The sequence below is a fragment of the Cygnus atratus genome, chromosome 5, assembly GCF_013377495.2.
Source record: "Cygnus atratus isolate AKBS03 ecotype Queensland, Australia chromosome 5, CAtr_DNAZoo_HiC_assembly, whole genome shotgun sequence".
In the NCBI taxonomy this organism is placed as follows: domain Eukaryota; kingdom Metazoa; phylum Chordata; class Aves; order Anseriformes; family Anatidae; genus Cygnus; species Cygnus atratus.
This window is the reverse complement of record NC_066366.1, coordinates 61444615-61462581: the sequence shown is the minus strand read 5'-3', so window position 1 is coordinate 61462581 and position 17967 is coordinate 61444615. Positions and strand designations below refer to the sequence as shown.

The 17967-nt window shown below is 44.6% G+C and overlaps 1 protein-coding gene across 1 annotated transcript in view; it reads left to right on the top strand.

The window, feature by feature from the left end:
- The first annotated feature begins 724 nt into the window (after positions 1-724).
- PELI2 (pellino E3 ubiquitin protein ligase family member 2) overlaps positions 725-17967 on the top strand; it is a 77095-nt gene continuing 59852 nt past the window's right edge. The window contains exon 1 of the mRNA XM_035551363.2: positions 725-923. Coding sequence (XP_035407256.1) covers positions 847-923 — 77 coding nt within the window. The 5' untranslated portion in view covers positions 725-846. The remainder of the gene's footprint in view (positions 924-17967) is intronic.

Genomic DNA, 17967 nt, shown 5'->3' with positions numbered 1-17967 from the left:
GGGAATTCCCATCCTCCACAGGCATCGTGTTGGGGCTAATTTTGTGGGGTTTCTCCATGGCTGGGAACTGAAGGAAACTGAACGATGGCTGCGTGCGGGGACTGCTTGGTGAGCAGCGCAGGGTGGCGAGCCCTTGGGTGTCACTACAGAAAATTTAGGGTTTTTTTTTTTTTTTTTTTTTTTTTTGCTCCCCGGTGCCTTTTTAGCCCAGTTTTGCGCCGCACAAGGCCTGGTGATGGCGCGACACGGGAGCACGGCCGGCCTGCTCGCCGAGGGACCTGAGGGCAGTGACGGGACGGCCTGAGGTGCCTGGGGCTGGGACCTATGGATCTGGTGATCTGGGGCTTTGGTTGTGAGGGATCCTGGCCCTGAGGGGATCAAGTCCCACGGGGGATCCTGGGATCACGGGGGATCTGCAACCCCCCCCCCCCCCCCAGTGCGCGGCCCCTTTAAGAGCAGCCCCATCCCCTTTACTCTATGTTTACATAACACACAACGCCCGTACCACCACCACTCCCGGCTGGGGGGGGGGGGGGGGGGACGGGACGGGACGGGACCAGCGCCTCCTTCAAACCCCGCCCCCTCAGCGGGCGGCGAACAGCCGTCAGCTTCGCCCCTCCCACTCACCCGCACTTGGTACGCCCCGCGGGCGCTCCTCCCGCTCCACCCCCCCCCCCCCCTCCCCTCCCCTCCCGGGGTGTAGTGGCCGTCGCCGGGCGGCCGCGGGCGCAGAGCGGGCTGGGACCGGCCCCGGCGGGAGGGGGAGCGCTGAGGAGGAGGAGGAGGAGGAAGGGGAGGAAGGGGAGGAAGGGGAGGAAGAAGGGGGCGAGACCTCGCGGCGCCCCCATGTTCTCCCCCAGCCAGGAGGAGCACTGCGCCCCCAACAAGGAGCCCGTCAAGTACGGGGAGCTGGTGGTGCTGGGGTGAGCTGCGGAGCGGGGGGGGGCTGGGGGCACCCCGTGCTTCTTCATCCCTCCCTCATCATCCTCGTCCTGCGGCCGCTTCACCCCCCCCCCCCCCCCCCCCTTTCTCTTAATTATTTTTAAATTTTTTATTTATTTTGTCCCTTCTTCCCTTCGCCGGTCTCCGTGCGGGATGATTGGGGGGGGGGGGGTTGGTTTTGGGGTTGGGGGGGGTGGGTTTTGGGTTCGGGGGGGGGGGGTGTTTTTGGGGGCGGGGGGAGATGTTTTTGGGGTCAGGGAAGATGTTTTTGGGGTCAGGGAAGATTGTTTTGGGGTCGGGGGAATGGAAACGCTAAGGTTTCCTGCCGGGCGCCCCGTGCGAAGCCTCCCCAAGCCTCCCCCAGGAGCCGTGCCGGAGCCGCTGGGAGGTCACGGAAAACCCTTATTTTTCGGTCGTTCGGGCTCTTTTTTTGTTGGTGTTGTGCTCGAGGGGTGCCCTCCCGAGCTGGGCTCGCCTCTGCAGGGCGGCTGCTGGGATGGCAAGGAGCAGGCAGGAGCAGCAGCGGGGCTGGGAGGCGTGTGGCCAGCCCCGTGCCTTCGTCCCTTCGGGGATGCTGAACGCTCCTCGCGGGGATGTAGGTCAAGATATAGGTACCGGGGAACAACGTTCAGCTGCCGGCGAGAACATGGAACGCCTGGCACTCCGAAGGCTCAAATTTAAGTAACTTGGTTGGGGAAGAACGTCTATATCAAACGAAATCCGATAAAGAAACGATCTCGCCGTTCTAATTGTGAAAATGGAGGGTACCCTCAGCTGGGCAACGCCGTCTCCAACAATAAAGTCGCGGTATAACGTTGAATCTTTAATTACATCGGAGCGCGTAGATTGGTGTTGTGCTGCAGAGGCTTTTTGTGCACAGCTGGAAGCGTTTTCCTTTCTGTTGCTTTACTATTTTTAGCCGCCGTTGAAAGTACAGAAGTATGAAATGTTTTGGCTCCGGTCTCACCATAGCAAAGCGCGGCGTGCTTTTTTTCCTTTCATATGGAAGTGCATCGATCTCGGCTTGTCGGTGCTGCCCAAGGTCTTGATCTTCACTGCAGTGTGTTGAAACACGCCAATAAAATTTAAATAAACTTCCTATCGCCGAGCGTAGTTGTTATTTGCCTATCAGCTGTTCCCTAAAGCTACCGAGGTTATATTGCCTGGGTATTACATGTACTAAAAAAAAAAAAAGAAAAAGCACACAAATCTTCTCATCCTTGTAGTAGGAAGCCTGCGAGCTGGCAGCTGAGTGTGTCTGTGGTCGGTCCGTCTGCGTAGCCTGCAATGGGACGCGGTAAGGCACCGGCTGGCATGGTGCACTGACGTGGTGCGCTTCGTGGAGGTGATGTAGGAAGAGGTGGACGTGATGGGGACAATCCAGGGAGTGCAGTAACTTCGGTAATTACACTTGGATTGGTGTGTTAAGGGCCGTTTCACACTTTCGGGGTTGATTGCCATGTTTCCAATCGGATGTTTTGAATGTGATCGGTAGCGCCATAAATAAGACAAACTTGTTCTTTTTTTTTTTTTTTTTTTCTTTGGTGACTCAACATTTGTGGCTGGGAATTCTTGGAACAGCTTAAGCATCTGTTCTGTAGCATTTAAAAATATATATATAAATACCTGTTTTGTATTTCAAAATCTTTCAATCTGGAGTTCAGCGTAGATAAGACAGTGTAAATCTGCTCTGCTCGTCAAAGTGAGACCGAGACCCATCAACTGCAAAAGCCTAGCATTGCAGCTCTTGTCGTAACTGCTTGATTTAAATTGATAGGACGACCTCACAGCTAATTTGACCCCCCCCAAAAAAGTTGTTTTGATACCTTGGAGTGTTTTTAAAAAAAAAAAAAAAAAAAAAAGCATTGGTTGTGATGCTGATGAATTACTTCTGTCTTGAGCTGTAAGACCTTTACGCTGGGTGGGGGAAAATGATGATGAACAAAGAAATTGACCGACCTGGCGAACTGCTGAGAGCTCTGTTTTTAAGATGATAAAACTTTCCCTTCGTCTTCTGAACTTACTCTGCCTTTAATGTTAAAGTAGGATGCTTTGATGCTTGGCGTAAACATCAAGGGGAAGGTATCCCCTGGCGGGTCTCCCACCGCGACCACGTTGTCTCGTGGTGGTTGTGATCCTGTCTGTGCGTTGCAGAGGGTAAAGGCAAAGGTGTCTGCAGTTGGTCGCTGCAGCGAGTGTGCTTCTAATCATTTCTCCCAGTAGCCCGTTACGTGCTCTCTGTAAGTGCTGTGGCGGTTCGTGTTTGGTTAAGGTTTTGCTGAGGTTTACATAATCAATGCTGTCATGGACAAACCCAGTTTATATAAATCAAGCCAGGCAGGTCAAGATGGCTGGTAAAGAAGAGATCATCTGGCTGTGTACATCTGCTCGTAGCATCATCTGTTCACAAAAGGCTGTGGATTTCTTGGTGAAGTAGAAACACTTGTAGTCTCTTTTCCTTTTTTTTTTTTTTTTTTGTTTTTAGAGCATTATTTGAAGCCCCTTTGAAGTAATATTCCATTACGTGTTTGTTGGGATGTGGGGCTGGGGGATTTGGGAAGGAGATGCTGAATGCAGGGTGTCGTGGTGTTAGGGGATTGTTTGGTGTGCCTGGTCAGGGACTCAGAACGGGTCAAGGTTCAGCTCTGGGCTGGACAAAACCAAGCAGCCCCCACAAGGTGCCTGTCCTGAGGCCCATGGCAGTGGGGGCACGGCGTTCACCAGTGGGGTCTGTGGCTGCTGCTTGTAAGGTCTCTGCCTTTGGACTGTGTAAGCACATACCTTAGGCCGTGCGTGCACCTTTTGCAGGCTTCTCCAGTGTTTCATGGTGTTGGTGAGCAGCTGTGACCTCTCAGATGAGCGGTGTGGTTAGTGGGGTCAGCTGAATGAGGAGCACCAAACGCACGTCTTAGTGGCTGAGTTCTCTCTCAATGAAAGATTTGGGCCCTGACATTACATGAGCTGCGTTTGGTATCCTGCCACCGGTTCTAGGGGTTTCTGATAGGTATGTGCGTGTAGGTGTAATATTTCTTACTACCAAACACTCCTGTTGGCTATTCATTAGCAAGGAAGTGCAGCACGTTGAGGAAAACTTTCTTACAGACTTCGTGGATTTTGCAGTACCCAATCTTACTTTATCTTGCTAAACAAGAATAAGGGCTGCCACTCAGTCTTGTTATGGTGGTCACTTTGAAATCCTTGTCAACATTTTACATATAACTTTTCCACAGGCAGCCATTACAGTAAATGAAGGAGTGAACTTGTTAATTGTGTTGCCCAAAGAGCTGCTGTGAGTTGTTTTGCAGCTTTGTTTGGTGTGGACCATTGGATATCCTTGGACAAACAGACTGCAGCTCTGCTTCAGTTTAACCTTTTTCAAAAATGAAATTCTGATCTATGTTTACAGTGATAAATCGATCATAACCTGTGGGAAGTTGTTCTGATTGATGGACTGCTTCATGCTTTGAGCAATTTAGACTTGAAACATGCCGTTGTGTTAATCTGAAGGGACCTTCATTTTTAGACTCCTCTTTCTCGCACAGCCTTTTTCTGACTGATCAGAGTTCCTCCTTAATCACTACCTTCTTGATGAGCTAAATAAAGTTCTTTTAAGTGTTTCCTACTTTCAAGTACATTTCCAGTTGTTAAATTATCTGTTTGGCTTTTCTTAGAACTCCTTTTGTTAATCTTCCCGACCTGCACAGCGAGAGAAGCTGCTGCAAGGTGCCAGCAATGCTGTCGGGTGCAGGAGCAGTGTGCTCTCTGCTCGTCCTTGGTGTCCGTTTCCTTCTGCTTACGGTGAAGGCAGAGGGAGGGCTGGTCCTGGCTGCGGTGCTGTGCTGGGGGCTTACGCTGCACTTGCATGGGTTTGCTGCTGGATGCGAGCCCGAGGCTTTGTTTCGTGATCCTGTAATTTTCTTCGCAATGCTGTGTATATATATTAGTGGAACTGCTTAGGTACCCGGGGTTCTGCTTTTGAACCTTATTTTAACTTTTGAACCTTATTTTTAAAATGTACTTCAGGCTTCATTTAAAGGACAGTATAGGAAAGACGGGTAGCCACCCGTTAAATGTGTTCAAGGTCATGATTCTCCCAGGGAATCATTTGCTTCAACAGTCATAGCTGGAAGGCTGCCGTTCTGGAGAAACTGATACATATATATATGTGTGTGTGTGTGTATTTGATATTGATGGTGGTTTCTTGGACACCTTCAAGCTTCTATTCTGTTAGATCTTAGGTGCTACATATTGAGAATGTGATCAGTGCCAGCTCAGAGCTTGTGGGTAGATTAATCAAACACCAGAAATATTGTCTGAATAGAACATTAACTGCGGGGTAGGAAAAAATAGCAGGAGAGGTTACATCTGAGGAAAGATTGGTGGATTTTTTTCAATGAAAGCTTGTGTATGAAAGCTGGGTAGAGCAAAGGTTCTGCTTCATTTACACTAAGAAAGAAAACACATCCGAGTCGGTTCTCTGTGACTATCATATTCCTTGGAGTACTTCCGACTTTCTCAGACTTGTAGGAGTGCAGATCTGTGTTCAGCTGTTGGCTGCATTCACCGCATCTTGATCCCGATGTAAAATTGGAGAGCAGGAATCTCAAACTCGGGAAGTTAAGATCTATCTAAGTTGAAGCAAATCAGAGCATCAAACATCTGTGAGTTTCATGCTTGTTGTGGAGGGAGGAAAAAAAAAAGAGGAAACTGGGTGCATTTGGGAAGTTAAGCTGTAATCCCTCTGGCATGTACAGGCAGTAGGTCACATGCAGAAGACTATTTATTTATTTTTTTTAAATACGGAAAACAGACTGTTTACTCCGAGTAAACAAGTATGATAAATGTAAGGCTCTGTTGCCTCTGACTGATGCACTTCCCGTGTAGAGCCAAATAACTGCTCCTTTCCCTCCTTGGCAGAACCAGGGGTTCATAGTTTCCATTTTCAACTGGAATTTATAAATGAGTAGATGCTATGAAAGTCCACTTGGCTCTACTTAAAAATGTGCCTATAAAACTAGGAATGACTTTCTAGGCTATTAAGATTTGTTTTTCGTTGCTGAAAGCAGCATCTTGTTGAAGCTATTTCATGCTCCATATTAACAGCAGGCTGTTCTTCAACTGTGATTACAAGGTTGCTTGAGAACAGATTTTTCCTAAGAAGTCAGGAACTTTTTATTATCCGGTTCAAACTAAATTATGGCTGTTTTATACTCATTTATTATCGAATTAATGCTGCCCTTTAACTTGCTTAATTCTTGTTCGTTAGTAGTGATAGCATACATCAGCTTGATGCTTTGGGAAGATGCAGCCTTCTTTCCCTGTACTCCAGGCTGTGTTAATGGAGCGTGGCACTGAGCCTGAGCGAACACGCCTTGCTGAAGGTAGGGTTTATCAGTGCAGAATGCCAGCAGAAAAAGTCTTACAGCTGTTTGCAAAACACCTGTAGGCAAAAAGATGTTAAGGTGGGCTGAACCAGCTCTTGTCTTGTGTCATTTTTTTTCTTTCTGGTGTTGCCACACGTGTTTTTGGTTCTGAATTTGCCTCCTGTCTGTGACTAGTATGGGTACAAAGCCTAGTCTTGTAAAGGAGACACCTCTATCAGGTGGCAGTACGGCCTCACATTTAGTAGGAGTGCTGCTGGTGTCACCTGGGGTTGTTTGGTTATTCTGCACTGTCCTACACGTGGCTCTCTTACTGGTCAGCAAGGCAAGGGAAATTGGGGGGGATTCAGTCTGAGTGCCCAGCTTCATGCAGAAGCTCTTGTTGGCTTCCAGGTGTACTTTGTGCTGTCCGATAACCCGAAATCTCATTTCCGTTGGGGATAATTTTTATTTTATCAAGAAATTTGCTTGGTGTTTGCTCTCGCTCCCTTCCAAGGTCAGCAGTGAAAAGCTCATGTGAGGTTTGTCCCAAGCCTAGACGTTGAGCAACAGGAAGAGGGATGCAAGTCTTTCCAGAAAGACTTGTAAGACAAAGCTACCCACTTTTGTTTTTTTAAACACTTAATTCAGTAAGTGGTGGTCTCATGCCGTTCACTTCTATCACCTGCATGTGCTAATGCTGCATTGGAGGGGTTCCTCTTTTTCTTTCAGCTGACTTATTTCCCTTTGGACAAGAAGCTGTTCAGAATTTTATACTTCCCTTTAAGTAGAGGCTAGGATATTCCATCAGTTCTTTCTCTCTAAAATCTCTACTAGTCCTGGGTTATTTCTGCTGAAGCTCCTTTTATTCTTTTAGCAGGGAAGAGTCTGGCCACTCTGAATTAGATGAAAGGTTGTTTCCATGCCTACATAAATGTGTGCCGCTTGTACCAGGGCTCCTTTCTCCTGTTTACTATTTAACAGGTCTTTGCTTTAGTGAGGTGTGAAACTCTTCTTTAGTTGGTAGCTACTTGTCAGTTCTTGCAGAGGAGCGACAATTTTCCTTTTATTAGTAAGATAAATATTATTTATTCTCATGTTTTAGACAGCTACTGGTAGAGCTTTACGCAGTTTATTACTGGGTCTGGAGATCATCATGTTCTTCAGATACTTTGTGGGGGACCAATTTGTAACTTCTCTGGCAAGCTGTAAGTAACTGGGATTAGACTTTTATAATCCTATTACTCAGTGGCCTGGGACAGGCCTCACTCCTCACACCAAGCAAGGGCAGGAGGGTCTTCCAGAGCCGCAGGTGAGGGTGCTGGGCAGGATGATAGCCGGAGCAGTGCTGTCCAGCTCTGGCACCCCATCATATGTCCTCCCTGGGTGATCAGATGTGCCCCGTGTGTGATATCCCGTATACATTTAGCCTTGTAGTGTGGCCACAGGTGTGAGTACTCTCACTGGGTCTCTGTACTGTTGATGTCTGTATAATCGGCAAGTTTCTGGCTGTGTGATTTAGAAACAAAAAGACCAGCGGAGGGAAGGGTGGCAGGCACAAAGCTGTCTGTGGGGTTTTATTCATATCACAATGGGCACCATAGCTCAGGGGGTTCAGCAGGAAGAGTTGCCTATCTTTTGGGGGTTTGGCTAGCTCTTTCAAAATAAATGTCTTTCCTACAGCCCCTGCCACAAACAGCACTGGTTGACTAGAACTGATAACAGAGTGTAAGGTGCAAGAAAGTCTTTATAGGAAATCTTTGCATAGGAAAGCTTCAACAGCAGTAGTAGCAACATTTAGAGTCTTTGATACCGAAGGGCTTGATACCGAAGGGCTGGGTGGCCTGAGAATAAGGGGTTTTAGTACAGTTGGGTTATGAGTGGTGTGTCAACGAGGTGGCACTGGACTTGTATTGGCTGGGTGCAGCTTTTTTCTTTTTCTGATTAGTACAACTTCCGTGCCTAGTTATAGGGCCCTTCTGGGCAGGATGGGCAAGTATTGACTGTTTGCACATCAGGTTTGTTCAGTTCTTCCAGGGCTCGACTATAAAGTCCCATGAGGTCAGCCAGAAGCGTGTGTGCTGCTGCTTTATAGGGTCAGTTATTAGGTCAGGATGAAGAAAGAACAATTCGCCTGAAAACTTTCCTGTTTCACAATAGAAGGGCTCTAAAGATGAAATAGATTATAAACAGTTGTGAAAGTGGGTACAGGCAACATCTACAATGCTTTATTTATTCATTTTTATTAAAAACAAAGTAGTTTTGAGCTGAGCTTGATTAGGCACGATGTGAAGATGCTGACTGTTGAGGACCTTTTGGGCACGCTTCTCTTGATAGCAGGTTGTTCCACTGGTAGGCAGGGAAACTGAGCAAGCCCTGTCTTGTGCTGCTGGAAGGGATTTATTTTTAGCTGATTTTTCCCTGTTTAATAATATCATCTTTAATATAGGGCTTAAGTACACTGTATATCCTGACCTAATACTCATCTGCTATATCTTATTGCTTATGTTAACTACAACATAGCTACATGTCTGACTGTAGCAGTTAATTGTGTTAAGTAGAGACAAAAGCAGTCATTTGCACAGTGAGACAAATCCCTAAAATGTCAATTCATTGTGCTGCCTTCCCAAAGGAGTGGGGACAGGCAGGAAAACACAGATAGCTGACAGCGTGTTAAAAAGGAGAAGACCTAAAAGCATTAGTCCTCTCCTTGAGTACTGTAATGCTAACTAATCCCTATTGTGAAATTCTCCTTTCCTCCTTGCATCTAATGAATTGAGGACAAAGGAGAAACATTGGCATCATCTTTCTCTGGTTGATAAACAACACTTTTTAGAAGGCAGTCATGTCCAAGTGTAATGATGTGGTTAGTAGGATTTCAGATTACTCCTCACCTTGAAATACATATGCTGTCTTCATTTTAGGATCTAGTAAATTGATAAATTATCATGAAAGAACTTTATTCTCTAAACTTGATGGCTTTAGTAATGCTTAAACAGGTAAGCTTCAAACTTACGAGGTATATCCTCGTAGGGCATATAAATGTCATGGACAAAGACAAAGTGATACTGACTGAAGACAATTAGTCACTGCATGAAAATAAACTAAAATTGAAGCATCTAAAAGCTTAAATCTCCTTTTGCATATTCCAAATAAACTGGAGACCAAATGTGCAAACTCTCTAGCACGTGCCTTTAGGAAGAGTGAAAGAAATGTTTAGTCTAGACACAGAAGTTAATGGGCTGAAACTTTGATATAAGCACAGCTGTAGTTCTTCACATGGAGCAGCATGACTTTATTTTGATTGTTGCTGTCTGATCTAGTAACGGCGTGGTTGTAGTCTTTGAAACAGAAGTAGTGTGCGTGTGCTTCTTTCGTAGGAAAGACCAGACTGCTGAAAGATACCGAGAGTCGTACAGTTCCCACACATCCTGTGGCAGGATTCTGCCCATCTCTATAGATCACCATGTATTTTAATGGAACATTAACTAATAAATCAAAATGTTCTTCCATTTGGCTGTTCTTCCAGCTCACCTTCCTCCTAGTCAGCACTTGACCTCTGAGAGCAGACAGCTGTGAAACCCAATACCTGGGTTCAAAAATCACTTTGGCTTTGGAGGGGAATATTTTGGAGCAGTTATGGTTCATTATCTTGTAGTAATTGTTCTCACCTTCCTGCTAACAGACATGTAAGACGTTGTTTGAATTACTTTCTGGATCTTAACGCTCGCTGGAATAGTTTCCTGGCGCATCAAGGAGTGAGTTGTGAATTCGCAAGTTTCGTGTGCGGCCTCTTGTCACGGCCTGTGGCCAGAGGAGGTTGCTGGGCCTTGCTGCGTGGCTGTCCCTGCTGGTAGAGCAGCGCTGGGGACAGGATTTGATCACGAGTGTTTGTTAATCCGATTCTGCCACAAGACTTCATTAAATGGGCTGTCAGTACCTCAGAGGCTTTTGGCAAAAAGTACCAGCAAATGAAACCAATTGATCTTAGGGCCAATCTATGAGGAGGCAAGTGTTGGCTGATATGAGCAGCTGAGTGCCTTCCTCCATCAGAGCTAAATCTGGAGACAGAAGTTAGGCAATAGCCAAACAGATTGGTTTTGCATGGCTTTCTTGCTCCTCTTTTGTCTTTAGCTGGTCTTCACCAGATTAACAAGAAGCCATTGACCAGGGTGAGACTTCCCTTAGGTAGGGTGTCTGGATGAAGCTGCTGGGGTACAGACTGCAAGCTGCTCTTTTGTATGTGGTTTTTTTTTTTTTTAAAGGGTTGTGTGCCGTGTTTGTCATCAACTCCGAAAGGATTTTTTCAAGTAACTATTTTTGGTATTGAGCCCCTGCACCCATTAAAAGACTCTGACAGAGCTTTCCCAAAAGCACTCTAAATATGTTCCTTCTTTTCAGTCTGAGAGGTAATTAAGCCTTTCTTTGCTGTGTTTTCACAGTCTGCTTGCTGTCAGAGCAGAAGAGTCTTAACTTCTGATTTCTGTTTTATGCCTTACTTTCAATGTTTGAATACAAAATACTGTTGTTATATTGCTGGCTCAGCTTTGCCTTATCTCCTCGGTTGCACAATCACATTTCCAGCTGTAATGCTTGCATTAAAACTAGATATATAGCCTTGAAGTTGTGAGTTTACAGTGTGCAGAGGCGGGTATAATATAGCAAATACCTTTCCATGTAAAGATTCAGGAAGACTACAAAATATAAAGTACAGTTCCTTCTGTAAGTAAAGCTAGGGTTCAAGCGATTAGCAGGGTCTATGTCAAGCCCAAGGTACCCTCCTAGTTTATTATGTGCGATGTGACTTTAAATTCAATGCAGGAATTGGCCACTGATCATATATTGTGACTTCGCACCTTAAACTTCTTGGAGAAAACTGGTTTATATTAAAGCTTTGCCTACTGGAAATCTCTCAGCATAGGGAGAACAACTGTAAAGCAATACTCTGTTAAAGAGTAAGCGGATCTTTCTGTGGCAAAAATGATTTGTTCTTTCTCCTCTGGGCATTTTGTAGCCAGTGCAGGCAGGAAGGAAGGAACTGGATTTGGGGTTGGCTGGATTCCAGCTGCAGGCTCTATTCAGACCCCAGCCAGCGAGAGTATGGGCTGATTTGTAAGTTTTGGGCAGGGATGGCAGTTTGAGAAGAAACAGCCATCTCAGTTTTGTGAGCTGACGAAACTTGCTGTGAGTGTGTCAGGTGGTAAAAGCGTGATGCTTTGTGCTGCGTGGAGTTTGCGAAATGCATTAAAGATCAGTTTGTCATGCGTAAGTCAAGGGAGCAAAGCAGTTGAGTGAAATGAATAAATGAGTGGTAGGCGCACATATGATGCTTTTTAATATCCAGAAAATAAGTGTATTCATTTGTAAAAGTAACAGCTTGTTCATTAGAACCAGATGTGCTAAGTGACTTTATGCTTTTCCCCCGAGCCCCTGTTGCCACCATTCTTACTTGTGCATGAAGTAGGAGGATTTGATGTAAGTGACTGGAAGTAGTCTCGTTTGCTTAAGTGAAGGTCATTTCCTTCCTATATTCATGATTAACTTAATATAAAGAGTGGTATGGTTAGGGATAACATGAAAATCTAAACTTTTTTTTTTTTTTTACTTCTCCTGCTCCTAGGTGTTAAGTATGCTCTTGCCATTTTTTTGGAGAAAGGGGAGCTTTGGTTATGCACAGGCCTATTCACAGTGTGGCATCATAAAATACACTAGTCATAGCTGTTGGTCAAAAAAAAAAAAAAGGTATAGCATGTTGCACTTGACGGGATCACTTTAGTTTTTAATTTTTCTGTTCTGTTTTTTGTTTGCTTTGGGGCTGGGGAGGGGGGAAAGTCCAGATGCTGACTTCAGATGTGCAGCTTGTTTTGGAATAAATTAAGCCTACATAAAGTGTAGAGAAATTCTGTGTAGGTGCCTATTTCAAACTGATCATCGTAACTGTTTGTAGCCTCTAGAACTGCTTAGGATTATTAAAGTGGTGTGAGACAGTGTTCAAGGCTCTGATGCCACAAAGGGCAGGCGTGGGGTAGGGGCAGAACTGGGTAAGGAGCTTTAGGGTGATGACCCAAACAGATGGAGTCAGATGCGAGGGAGCTGCTGCTCCCCCTGCCTAGGCAGCCCCGCTGCTAGAGGACTCCACACCGCAATCTGCCGGCACTGCTGGCTCCCTGTTACAGTCGTTTTCCATCTGCCTCTGATGAACACTCAGTGTTCATCACTGGAAGAGGTAGTGGCAGGTGAGGCTGTAGTCTGTAACTGGAAATGAGGTATGTCATTGAACAGATTTTATTCCAAAGCCTCCCAATGCTGTTTGGGCTCTAGTAAGGAGAGTCTGTAACGTAAATCAGCCCCCCACGTCCCCCTCCTTCGTTAGACATCAGGGATTCATGTGTCCATGTTTGCCTCGCTGCTCAGGAAGAAGTTCAATTGGAGCTGTCACTGTAGTAGACAAGGAATCCAACTGCAAGGCATGTTACCCAGAGGAAATCATGCTTTGCTGGCTCCTTGGCTTATGAAATTCCTTGTTTTTGACTGTTCTGTGTCACTGTCATTGCTTCACCTCTCCTCCTTGTAATATTTGTGGGATGTCAACCTTGAGTGAATGGGAACGAACGCAGGCATTTGTCGCTGCGGCTAACTGGTGTGAAGAGGTCTGGGTGCCGAAGTGCTGTGATCCCTACAGGCAGCCTGGGCCACACCATGAGGTCTGCCCAGGTGGCTCTGAAGGAAAAACTCAGCATAGAAGATATGTCTGTTGCGTTGTATATGAAAGTCAGCAAGTGCCTTCCGATGGAAAATGTCTGTGGTAGCAAGTGGGTTACTAGAAAAGCTTTAAATAAGTGTTCTCAATGAAATGCTCAGTGCAGAAGCAAGGTCTTGTGGTGATACGTGCTTTTGTTTTGGATCAGCTCATCTGTGCTTTTTCAGTGGAAAATGATATACCTCAAGAAAAACTGAGTGTCTTTTTTTCCTGGAAAATCAACCTTTTGGAGGCATTCTGAACACAGTTGGAAACTTTGGGAATTACAGATAATGTCCCGTGTAGCTCAGCAGCCTCATCCGTTTGCATCTTGTGTATGGGCTCAGTTCAGAGCCCAGGTTAGTATTCTGTTTCTCAGTGTAAACCTTAAATTTTCTGCAGGGCAAAAGTTGGACTTTCTAAGTGCTTGTAAAACCGGCCAAAAGTCCCAAAGGAGAAGTTTGTTTGGGATTTGTCCAAATACGAATGTTTCTCTATCAGACTTCAGGCTTGTTATGTTGTAATGGGTGGTTCCAGGAGATGGACTTGAAGTTTTACAGACTTAAGATACTAAAAGAGGCTGAGATGCATTTCTGTACATCTTCCCTGTCTTCTGCTAACTCGCTTGGTGGTAAAGTGATGGCATCTCTCGCACAAGAGATTTCTACATAATGGAAGCAAACGCTGTAGCTCTTTCATATGTTTTTGATAGAGCTTTGGGAGGAAAGTAAAACAGTTGTGGGAGAACTTTACAGACAGTCTTAGAAGTATAATGTCAAAATTTTGACAGGGTAGTAAAGGAGTATTTTTTTTTTTCTGTAATAAACATGCAATATGTTCAGGTGGGCAAGGCAGAAGAGGTAAAAATGTAGGTATCTGTCAAATGCTTACGTATGTACAAGTACATATAATCTATAGAGGTGTGTACATTTATTTATACATCCTCATGTGCTGGCAGGGCAGTGGGATGTGGCATTTCTTAACAACATATACTCCTCTGGTCAGTTGGAAACAGCAGCTCATGGCCCAGGTACCCTTATGGAGGTTGATTGCAGGTATAAAAATTGGTGAGGGCAAAAGGGAATCTCTTGAGCCAGCTGTAATCGGTTACTTGATTTCTGTATCCTTGCACTAGATCTCTTCAGAAATGCTTTGCTGGGGAATCCACTTCCAACTGCAGTCTTGGGCCCATCAGCTTTGACTTCTCCAGCTGAATTTCCATTTGACTTGCAAATGCTGCTTTAAGTCCTGTAATACTATTTGGGATTATAGCCTGTACTTTGGGAAACGCTGCTTTAAACAGATCCTCTGTGTTCTTGGTCTGGTTTGCTATATAGTGCTCCCTTGCCTTTAAAATCAAAGAAATCTAGATAAAGAAAGAAAAACATATGGGGTGGCTTTTTTTAAAGCTGGTGAACAAAAATAGTAATAGTGTGCTGACTGTGTTTGTGGATGTTGGCTAAGGAAAAGATTTCCAAAGGAAGAAAAAGAGAGAACTATATGTGGTTTTAACTTGTTTTCTGTTCTACAAACCATTGTGCCACTTGTGTGCATTACTTCGTATCAGTTGGAATGTATAAATGCAGGTTTTCTGAAACTCCACTTTGTAGAGCCTAACCAGAAATAGGCAGGCTGGATTAGCGCTGCAAATAAACTTAGTGAAAATTGTGGTCCTCCAAGAAACTTAGCCGCTGCAGAGCCTACAGTGCGGCTTTAGGGTTTCGATGGTGGCATCTGGGTATAAACAGTTTAGCATAGTTGGCATGTGACCGCCCCAGCACGTGTCTTGCTGCATCTCTGACAGCAGCGTGCCTTCCCATCTGAAGACACGAGCACTACAAAGGCTCCTGTTTGAGCAGTCATTGACTGATCTGCAAGGAGCCGTGAGTGGGATTCTTCTGGAGATCAGCATCTGAGCTTCTAGAAATGAAAAACTTCAGGCGTACATCACTTGTGTGACTGATTCATTCTCAGTAAGTGTATGCAAATACGTTGTGATTCCGAAATATTTATGGGGTTTGTCTTCTGAGATCAAGCGTCTGTAAAGGTTCGATGTTTATTTGATGTAACGTTTTGGGAAGTCCTCTTAAGGGAAGAAGAATCTCAAGAACTTTGCATTAAAGTGTAAGACTGAAAGACTTTGCAGTTATAAAGCTATATGGAATCAGAATTGTTTTTTCTGATAAGCAGTAAGCATCTAACAGCCTTGCAAAGTCTTTTCCTGGCTAGAGGTGACTGATTAACTTTGTTATAGATTATGATAAAAAGCAAATGCCCAAGGATGCTGTGAATTAGTAGTAAGCTGTCAGGGTATTTTAATTCTGAAGAAGATATATTGAAGTCTAGCTCTCTGCACTACTGCACTGTTAATTTCTGCTCTATTAAAACTTGGGGTGGAAAAAAAATAATCATAACTTCAGCTCTACAGCAATGTTTGCTTACCTCTGCTGAGGTTTTATCTTTATATCTACCTCATAAAATGCCTGTTCTTGGTTTGTATTGTTTGGAGAATACGAATTGGAAGTACAGACCTTTGGCAATAACACGGAATATTACATGCTGAACGTAACCATGGAACGAATCTCAGCTAAGTTGGCATGTCTGGTCCTACCAGGCAGTGGTGGAGAAGCCCTCTAAAACGCATCCCGTTGGGAAACTTCCAGCCTGCGGATCTTGCTGGGTACTGGAAGGCAGAAAGGGAACCCCTTGTTTTTTCCCTTTACTTGCCCGCTCGGAGCAGGCCATGCAGCAGATTGCCTTGCCTTTGGCTGTGCCGCCCTAGCAGTCAGTGGTGATGCAGCACCGGCGATATTGAGGAAGCTGCTGTGTTATGAGAGGCTGTAACGTCTGCAGGTGCTACGCGGGAAGAAACCCAATTACTTATTTTCTAGTCCTGAGGCAAACATTTGGGGATCTGTTAAGCAGCTGGGATGGCACAGGGAGCCGTGCATGTGTAAGGCTGTCTTCCCTGGGAAAGTAAGAGGGATGTTGAAATGGATATGATTTGACATAAACGTTGCAGGTCAGGATACAGTAGCTGAGTGCTTCACTTTCTATTCAGTATGATGCCTCTCTGAGCTCACCTAGATTCACGAAATGGATGTAAATTTTCCCTCTTCCTCTGCGCTAAATGATACTGGAATGAACCTGAAAAGATTCCTGTCATGCTTGAGTGTTTGAAAAAGCTGTAAGTAACAGACCCTGCAACTTCTTGTCTGCGGAATCACGAAAATATTACAGCTGCTTATGTTTGGGAGGATAAGCAAAAGTGATAGCTTTCTTATTTCAGTTATAAAATGTGAGCAGTCAAATAGTCCTTGATAGTGTTTTAAGGGGAGCATTTGGCAGTTTCGGAAATGAGTTGTCTGAGTTGTGCGTTTGGGTTAATGGCCCAAATGATGCTTTGCATCCAATGTAGCTTCTCCGTAGTGCTTAATGGAGTGAAGTTTCTGACATAACATGGTGTTATTCCTGTTCATTCTTCAGACTAAAATTTAGGCAGTTTGCTTTTGCACCTTCAAGTATGTATGAAGCACAGATGGGTTGGTGGGAACATGCTTGGTATGTCCGAGCAGGTATGTTTCGTCGTCTCTTGTCCCCCTGCATTACGTGAAGTCTTAATTTGTTTTAATTTTGCAACTTCCAGCCATTTTTGATCTGCTATTTAAGAAGAGACTGTAAATTGTTTCCATGTAAAACTGTGTGTGGGTCCTAAGTCTGTGGTGTTTTGGTTAAACAAACTTCCCCCTTCACTTCTTTTCATTTTCATCAAAACCCAGCTGTGCATTGTACTTTTCCTTTGAAAGGATTTTTCTGTTTATCTGACTCGTTTTGAATGTAGTGAAAGCTAGATCTCGCTTTATCATATCTATCTGTGTTTAGTTTAACAAAATGCTGGATCAAATAATTTCACTGGTATTTGGCTAGATTATAGATAACTCCCAGATGAATAGCGTTTTTTCTAGTATGAGAGGTTTGGGGTTGGAAAGAAGATTCGTTAAACATGGAGCTTTGCCCACCTTTTATACTCCTTTAGCTAGAAGAAAAAGCACGCTTTGAAATGAACTTGATTAGTTTATACCCTGTATTTTACCGTGCACTGGCATTGTTGGTTTTATGCAGTGGTGAATGGTTTTAGTTGACAGCTTTGGAGATGGGCTTAAAGCACTGAAGGAAATTGCCTCCTTGTTAAATGAGTGCTGGGGGGGAGCAGTAAAATGCTGGAAATAAGGATTGTTAAGGAAGTCATTATGTGAAAGAACTGATTCTCTTACCCTTTGCTTTCTAGAAAGAAAACCCCTTGCATTCTAATGCTCTTCTGGCATATTACTTATGTTGGAATTGGGATAATAGTGTCTTAAGTGGTTATAGAGTCTTGCTGTGGCTGTTTTTTTCTTTTTTCCTACTGAAGGTAGCTGCTCTTTTTCCCAGCCAGATGGCTGTGGATGACTGCTAAGAAATGTATGATGTAGGTGCAGCTATACTCGTTCCCGTCTCTGGCTGTAGTGTTTAACTGGGTTGCTCGGGTAGGTTTTCAGCTATTAAGTTGTTTGAAACAGTCAGGCTATTTGACTACTTTATTTGAAGCTCATCCTGAGGCTCTGGTAGTCTGCATCAGCATGTTCCTTCGGGCTTGTGAAGAGTATGAGCGTTCATCAAACTCTTGTGCTGTTCGTATAGGTGTCTTGCAGAAGCCTATGCAGCATGTATCCTCCACCGCTGCTTCTTGAAATACGCATTTCCGTGTTGTCATTAATATGTGCAATTGAAGATCTTTTTTTTTTTTTTTTTTAATAATCAAATTAATGTTACAATGCCAGTTGAAATTTCTACGGAAATATGTCTTTCAAAGCTGTGACAAAGGTCTGCTGTCCTTGGTTTCACAAGAGCGGGAAAAAAACCAAAATATTTTCCAGAAAAATTATC